Here is a 9,006-nt window from a genome sequence, read left to right on the forward strand (position 1 = left end):
TAGCAACTATCTCAATTTATTCTTCTCCTTATGTGTTTGCCATATACTTATGTCTGTATGTTTATCCAAGACTCAATGAATGACATTTGTCCAAGAAATGTGGTCTTTATCTTTCTCTTCTAGACATTTTATCTACCAGACGTTAAGAAAATACATTGATCAATAAATCAGCATCCCTATGGCTTGATTCTTGATGGCGAACATGACCTGTGCCTACCACTTATCTGTCTTCTAGCTTCAGTGTTTCTATTTACTAGAAAATATACATAGGTTACAAATCCTCTGAGAAGTATGGCTGAAAGAAATGACACTTTAGTATCTGAGTTCATTCTCCATGGTTTCACACACCATCAGGAGCTGCAGATGTTATGCTTTATACTGTTCCTAGCCATCTATGTGGCCACTGTGCTGGGGAATCTCGGCATGATTATGTTAATCAGAACTGATTCCCAACTCCAGACTCCCATGTACTTCTTCCTCAGCCACTTATCTCTCCTGGACTTGTGCTTTTCCTCCACTGTCATTCCCCAAACCCTGCTGACATTCTTAGCCAAGAGGAAAGCCATTTCCTTCACACGGTGTGCAGCTCAACTCTTTTTCTTTGCTACCTGTGCCACAACTGAATGCTACTTGCTGGCTGCCATGGCCTATGATCGTTATATGGCAATCTGTGACCCTCTGCTTTACAGGGTGACCATGTCCCAAAGAGTTTGTGTTGTGATGGTGGTCAGTGCATACATAGCTGGTGCAGTCAGCTCAACCATCCACACTGTTTCCATATTTCGGCTGCCCTTTTGCCATTCCAATAAGATCAATCATTTTTTCTGCGATGGGCCGCCCCTCCTAGCACTCTCCTGCTCAGACACCTATGTCAATGAAATGGCACTTTTTGCTGTGGTTGGGTTCAATGTGGTAAGCACCACAGTTGTCATCCTAGCATCCTACGTCTCCATCCTAGCCACCATCTTGAGGATCCGTTCCACTGAAAGCAAATACAAAGCCTTTTCCACCTGTGTGTCTCACCTGACAACTGTCTCCTTGTTCTATGGCAGCTCCCTTTTCATGTACTTACGTCCTACTTACAGATACTCACTGGATCATGACAAAGTAGTCTCAGTGTTTTATTCAGTTACGACCCCTGTGCTAAACCCTCTCATCTACAGCCTGAGGAACAAGGAGGTGAAGAATGCTTGGAAGAAAGCAACAAGGCAATTCCTTTCATCAAAGGTAAAAGATAATTGTAGTTAGAGCACACCTGTGAAAGACCTTGGAGACCTGTCTTGTCCTGCGATGAAGGAGTTTATAACAACTCAAATTTATATGCAAATCCAAGTGAATGGATAATGAAAGTATGTGCTCTAGGAATGGGAAAAGAAGACTACATAGGAAAAACATTTCTGGACTCAATCTTATGACTTGGAGTAAAAATGGGAAGAAATACTTATGTTCTTAATCTTGAATCAGTGAATTTGCTGGGGATCTGTAAGAAATAGTACCAGATATTAAACAGAAATAATCAATCCAATTTAAATTGGTATGATAAAATTTACATGTAAAAAAGAAAAACATCACAGTGGGTGCATCTACACATCACCAAATGGTGCTGAATGGTGACGTAGCGATCACACAGGACTACACGTGATTGATAGCTATGTTACTGTAGCAGTGTGATCCCCGCTTATAGTATGCTGCTATGGCAATGTAGCAGGGAAATTTAAGTGTGTGCCACCCATATGGCACAGTACAGGTTGTTACTGTGCTGTACTTTATGACTAAAGCACAGCACAGTAACAATGTCGCTAAAGGGTGATATGTAGATGCGCCCATTGTTGCTCAACATATACTCCACTCCTGGCCTCAAGGAGGATGCTTGTGTTGGAGAACTTTGTTCATCTAAGCTAAGAGCTACCTCAAATTCTTATCCATAGGTGGTGCATAAGGACAGTATGGGGTGGGGGGGGCAGGCAACAGTGAGCACTCCAGCTGGTAGGAGGCACAGAGAGTGCTTGTTCCCCCTCTAAAATTGGCTCTACCAGTGGCACGCCAGTGGCAGAAGTGCCGGCGGCTGGGCAACCTCCCCCCCCCCGGGTCATGCCCCACAGGTGCTGTCTCAAATGGGAGGCACCAGTTGCCCATGTTCTTATACATAAACTAACAGAGTTTCCAAAGTGTGGAAAGCCTGGATATGGTCACTGTATAAAAAGCCATTCACCCTGCTGGCAATTTAACAGGCAGACTTTGGAGATTTTGGAAAATAGGGGCTCACTGGCAAAAAATGGGACTTCTATTAGTGATCCACAATAGAATAATGGATATTGAGTTAATGAGCAAGGATTAACACCTACAAAACCACAGACTAAGGAGAGGAAAGAATCAATACAGAGCCTAGACCTGCTTCTGCCCCACGACAGAGAGAGTCAGTTGCACAAGCCCCTATGTCATGAGTTTTGCCTGTCAGCGGCTAGGGGTGCAGGACCCCAGAACCCCCCTGCACCTATCTCCTTAACACCTGGCAGGTTTTGTGGCTGCAGCAGGGCTTAGCAGCCAGGCCTTCAGTAGTTCTCCCCCCCGCCCATGCCCCAAGACAGACACAGTTGCACAAGCACCCATGTCACAAGTTTTACCAGTCAGTAGCTAGGGGTGCAGGGCCCCAGAACCCAGAAGCCCTGCACCTATCTTCTTGACAGCTGGCAGGCTTTGTGGCCTCATCAGGGGCTAGCAGGCCTGCAGATTTCACTCTGCTGCGCCTTAACACACACAGTATCACCCATGTCACAAGTTTTGCCTGTAAGCAGCTTGAGGTGCAGTTCCCCCCAACCCCCTGCACCTATATTCTTAAAGCTTGGCCTCAGCAGGCGCTACCATCCCTGCAATTTTACACCCCCCCCCCCGCCATGGTGTAACACATACGTGTGACATGAGTTTTGTTTTCAAGAATTTGGGGTGCAGTTCCCCCTGAACCCCGGCACCGATCTTCTTGAAACTTGGCAGGCCTTATGCTATGCTCTAAACAGAGGCTACCACTCCTGCAAGTTTAATCCAAATCAGACAAAAAGCAAAAAAGTTATAGATATTTCATTGATTCCCCATTATATCCTATGGCTGGATTTCTGAAGTGGCTCCGAAGCTTTTATGAAGCGGTTTGGAAGCTCTGTACCACTTTGGAAAGCCTAAAGCATCCAGTTTCGGGCCCAACAATTCAAAAAGGATGTGGAAAAGCTTGAGTGAGTCCAGCGAAGAGCCACGTGCATGATCAGAGGTCAGGAAAACAGACCTTACGACGACAGGCTGAGAGCTGTGGGGATCTTTAGCTTGGAAAAGCGCAGGCTCAGGGGTGATCTGATGGCCACCTATAAGTTTATCAGGGGTGACCACCAGTATCTGAGGGAACGTTTGCTCACCAGAGCGCCCCAAGGGATGACAACTAGGTCGAACGGTCATAAACTACTACAAGACCATTTCAGGCTGGATATAAGGAAGAATTTATTTACTGTCCGAGCCCCCAAGGTCTGGAACAGCCTGCCATCGGAGGTGGTTCAAGCGCCCACATTGAACACCTTCAAGAGTAAATTGGATGCTTATCTTGCTGGGATCCTATGACCCCAGCTGACTTCCTGCCCTTTGGGCAGGGGGCTGGACTCAATGATCTTCCGAGGTTCCTTCCAGCCCTAATGTCTATGAAATCTATGAGAGAAGCCAGCACTTTGATCCAGACATGCTGCTTTGGATGCCGAAGTGTCTGAAGCTTCTCCAGATCTGAAGCATGGTCTGAAGCCTCACACAGCCCTACCCAGCCGCTCAGGGCTACTTGCTCTCAGGAGCTCACAGACACCCTGGTCTCCTGCCCCTTCTGTGGGCAGAAGGAGACCCTGGTACACACAATGCTTGAGTATACCAGTCTGCAGCCTCTCCACCTTCAGAACCTCCTCCTGAGGTTCTGGATTAATTTCATCCCCCAACTTTTTATTTTTGATCACCCCATTCATGGCCCCACCAAGTCCTGGGACCTCCTGGTCAACTTCCTCCTGTCCCTGGCCAAGTGGACCCTGTACATGACCAGGCAGGAGGCTCTGGCCAGGAAGGTGCCCAGGGACTGTGGGATAGCATTCCTCTCACTCATCCACATTTCTTGGCAGAGCACCAATGGGAAACATCCACTGGCTCCTTAGATGCCTTTGAGGACTGGTAGCTGTGGCCCAGTGGGGCTCTTCTCAGTGTCCCCCTCGAGAGCCCTTATTTTGACATTTTGACCCCCACTTCACTTCTATCCTGTTTTTTCCTGAGTTGTCCCAAAATATATATTAGTTGTATCTTTCACTCTTTGGTCCCACACAGTGGGGACTATTAGTTAACTGGGTGGGCCTTAAGGCCCATGCCTACTGGAAGATACAAATAGACAGGCATTTCTGGGGCCTAGCCAACTGGTATCTGAGGACACTAGTCTCTTGTGCCAACTGGACTGCTGAATAAGACCTAACATAGAGTTCCCTGTACCCTCTACCCACTGCAGTAGTCTGACAGTGGGGGCTGCTGCCTGGCTATGACCTGCTGCCACCTGGGATAGCATGTGACCCCAAGAGTGCGCACCTGCCAGACCCAGACAGGGACCGCATGGGTTCCTTGGCTGTGGCATGGACACTACACCAGAGATGTATGCACCTTTGGGCCAGATGCCAGTGGGCTATAGTTGCACAGTTGGCCTTTGTGCAGCGCCCTTGCCATATGTGCCCCCGTTTTGCCATCTGACCAGCTATCACCTGGAAGATGTTCTCAGTGTGGTGGCCTGCTTTGAACTGTCAATGAATGTTCCACTGGTCCCAAATGGCCAGGAGGTCAGCCACCTCATTTGCCCTCCAGCTGGGTCCTAGGTGCCAGTCCTGAGCAGGCTCCTCTGCCTGGGTCCTGCCACTTGCTTCACTAGCAGGAATCCTGGTGTTCCCTATTTAAAAATTGCAAATTCACTGATTAAAAAAATTCCCAAATTCACTCTTTAAAATACCTCAAATCCATGTTCTTCCACAATTAAAATAAAAGACCACTATATATATATATATATATAGGAGAATGGGCCCGGCCTGATCAAGCCTGGCCCACCCAGCTAGTGCATGTCTTTGGACAGGAGCCACAGGTCCAGGAGGTATGTGTTCTAGTCCTGTCCAAAGGTGTGCTAGCAGGCTGTACCAGGGCAGGTCAGACTGGGTCAGGTTGGAACCATTCTTCCCGCACAGACCATGGGTCAGGCAGTGCTGCAATGGGCATTGCCTGGCTGGCTACTGCTGCCAGTGTTGGGGGCTGTGAACTGCAGCAGGGGGAGAGGTTGGGCATGTGGCAGCCCCACCTGAAGCTCCCCCCAAAAACCCCATATCCCCTCCTCCCACATACACCCACACACTCACCCCACAACCCTCCAGAAACCACACATCCCCCCCCACCCCCAGTCCCTGCTTACCTGGGAGAGCAGCCAGGGCCAGGTCACACTGCAGTCTTGCCCAATTTCTGTTTGCCCTGCATGCTAAGAGCCATTGGCAACGTGTAAGGGATGCACATGGGTGCATGTGCACCTCCTGCAAAAAGCGACACCAACACTGACTGAGGGAAGTCTTCACTGGCTACCCTCCCACCTCACCACCAGCACTGCTGGTGGCATCTGTGGGCTGACCGCCAGTTGGCGCTCACCACCTGCCTTTCCCCTGCTGCTGACACTGCTGCGGCTGCCTGGAGGAGCTCCCTGCTTGCCACCACCACACACCCCACCACCAACACCACCACCAGCAGGCAGTTTCCATGCCCCCCTCCCCCTCCCCCAGCCTCCGGGAGCACATGGTATTCATGCTAAGAGCACATTCTGGGGCAACAGAAGCACCATAGAGACACTCTAGCCGGATACCAGAGGGTCTGTCTGGAGGACCCACCTCTGGGTTGCCTCAGGGCATGGCCCTGGACTGTGCCTTGCCCTGCATTTTTTCTGCAGGTTTTTTCTGATACCTGGACATCCTGAAAAACTAGGAAACATTTTTTTTAATACTCAGCATGCCTGTTGTGGCATTTCAAACTGGTTTGAGACACCACAACAGGCATGTGCACATTCATCTGGACACAGACTTTGAGGTTACAATGGGAATTAAACAAAGCTGTTGCTCCAAAATTCTTCTCCATATTCCCTGATGTGATGCTATATCTGACCACCAACAAGTTTCCAGCTGGAGTGGAGCTAAACTACTGAATGGATAATAAGCTGCTTAATCTCAGTCGACTCTGAGTCAAAACCAATCCTCATGTCCAGTAATCCAGACCCATGGTGAGACTCTGGAGAGTGTTGAGTATATCCCATACCTTGGAAGTCATCTGTTGCAGAAGACTGACATTGACGAAGACATCCTACACCACCTGAAATGCCCAAAAGCAGCCTTTGGACTCTTGAAAAAATGGGTGTTTGAAGACCACAAAATCAGATCTGAAGCCAAGCTACTGATTTATAAAGCAGTCATGATTCCTACCTTGCTGTATGAAACTGATACATGGACAATGTACAGGATACATCTAAAGTTGTTGGATAAGTACCATCATTGCTGCCTATGGAAGATCTTTTGGCTCCAGTAGGAAGACAGATGGACCAATATTAGTGTCCTCCTGCAAGCAAAAACCAGGAGTATTGAGGCGATGATCAACTAACATCAACTTCGTTGGGCCAGCCATATCATCCAGATGTCCGACTCCAGACTCCCGAAGCAAGTCTTATTCTCCAAGTTCAGCCAAGGTGTATGCCCAATGAGAAGGAAAAGAAAGAACTCCAGGAATGTCCTCAAGGCCAATTTAAAAAAATGCAACAGTGATGTCAAATTGTGGGACACTATAGCCCAGGATTGCCCCAAATAGAGGAAGAGTCTGCTGCAGGGATCTCAGTACTTTGCAGGATCATCAGAAACTGCATGTTGTGGACCAAATCAAGAATCCAGTGACACCCACTCCACACAGAAACACATTTCCAAGCTGCATTGCAGTCTGTCAATCCCAGATAGGCCTCATGACTCATCTTTGTACGCACAGATAAGACAGTCATGGAAGACAATCATCCTTGACTGCAAGGGATTTCCAAAGCAGATGTGATTTACCACAGAACTCTCTATAGTAAGGCCATTATTGGACCTGCATTGTCCTAGTAAAGCTTGCTTTGCTGTCTATATTGTACTTGTAAATAGATAATAAACAAATTTAAAACTAGATTTGGTGAAGAAAAGTCTAATGAGAAATGTTGATCTGTTAGAGGCAGTTGTCTTGAACATTGGAGACCAAGGTTCAGGGGTCTCTCCATAGAGAACATACTTCATAGAATATGTTGAGTAGAATAAAACATAGTGAAAATATTTCTTCACTCAAATGCCTAATAAACCATCAAATAAAATGTGAGCAAATCCATGCTCCAATTAGTGCTAATGAAACGCATGCTGAAATAGCATGATGATGTTTCTTCCTTTGGAGACAAAATTGCATAAAGTTTCTGAGCTTACAACTTCATGTATCTCATTAAGTGATAAATATTACCACCTACTTCAATATCCACCCAGCAGAGAGACATTTGAAAGCTCTGTCATAGACCCAGAACTTGTTAGGGAAGTACACCGTGGGTGCATTTATACATGCAATTAATGTGCCTGAATTTTCTGCACAGAAAATTTAGGTGCATTAAACTGTGCCCCTGCAAGCATTTGCAAGTATGCCCATTGAGAGCAACTTTTCTCCCAGTGGTAGCAGTTCAGTCTAGAGCTGCTCCTGGTCTCCTCTGCCTCCCTGCAGCAGCCAGGAGGAGATACAGGCGTTCCCAGGTTCCAGCCCCAGGCTGGCAGGGAGAATGGTTACAATCTCTGTGGGGTGAGAGAGAGCTGTTGCAGCTACTGGGCAGCTGCCTCCCAGTCACATGGAGTTTCAGACAAATCCCAATCTCCACATAGCACGGAATGCTGTCCCAGCTACCGGGTAGCTGCCTCCTGGCCCTGTGGAGATTGGGACCAGTCCAGATCTCCATGTGGCTGGGAAAATTATCTCCACTGCAGTTTCCTTCCAGCCCTATGAAGATCAGGACCTGTCCAGATCTCCATGTGGCTGCGACAGCATCCCGCCTGCCCCCCTAACAGGGAACGTGGCCTGACAGGCAGTGCACTGGTGCTCTCAGGGGATGCATGTACAACCCCGTGCACCTCCTATGCATTGCCACTGGATTTATCCAAGGTTCCCTGACAGATCACTGGAAAAATTGGGAAAATACCTCATTCCTCCTGGAGCATGGTGCAGACAACATGCCAGTCCCTCAACTATCCAGGCAATCCTTCGGGAGACATATATGTCCCATACACTGCCCTTTTAAAAAATATTTTCAGCTGTTGGATATTTCAGTTCCTCAGCATTGGAAAATAAAACTGCTTTCCTTCCATAGATAGCCACACAGATTATACAAGTATAATGGCTACTGTTACATATATTTGAACAAGGGTCCCTTTAGTTTAGAGACATGATCTCCTGCAGCCTGAGCTAAAAAGTCAGTTCATACCTGACAGCTATAATACAACCATCTCCTGGGCAGTTGAGACACTGTCTAATAAGCTGTCTAGTCACCTATTTGATTTTAATTGATTTTGAAAGGTAAGAGGTTGACAAGCTCTGGAGATGGCTCAACAGATTACTGTGTGGTATAAGCTTACAAAATGCCATCAGCAATATGTATATACATTACACTAAGACTGGTCTAAGTGAGTGGAAATCAATCTAAACCCATAACTGGACAGAAGTTCAGTGTGCATAGACCAGTCTAAAAATGGTACAAGTAGCCTAAAATTGACTGGAGGGTAAGAAGCAGCCCAAGCTAAGGGCCATAAATAAAAGATCATCAATTCCTTTGAATCATAGCTGTGGGGCATTATGTCCTTCAGCTATTGGCTGCACAAAGAGAAAGGAGGAATGACTCGAGTATCTGGGCCCTTTAATAAAGTATTCCAGTATAGTCTACCCAAT

The 9,006-nt window shown here is 47.3% G+C and overlaps 1 protein-coding gene across 1 annotated transcript; it reads left to right on the forward strand.

The window, feature by feature from the left end:
- Positions 1 to 291: 291 nt before the first annotated feature.
- Positions 292 to 1,248, forward strand: LOC102563243 (olfactory receptor 5AR1-like). Its single transcript, XM_006262104.1, has one exon. It carries the CDS (start codon positions 292 to 294, stop codon positions 1,246 to 1,248), a length of 957 nt encoding a protein of 318 aa, XP_006262166.1.
- Positions 1,249 to 9,006: the final 7,758 nt, after the last annotated feature.

This window comes from Alligator mississippiensis, chromosome 2 (genome assembly GCF_030867095.1).
Source record: "Alligator mississippiensis isolate rAllMis1 chromosome 2, rAllMis1, whole genome shotgun sequence".
Lineage (NCBI taxonomy): Eukaryota > Metazoa > Chordata > Crocodylia > Alligatoridae > Alligator > Alligator mississippiensis.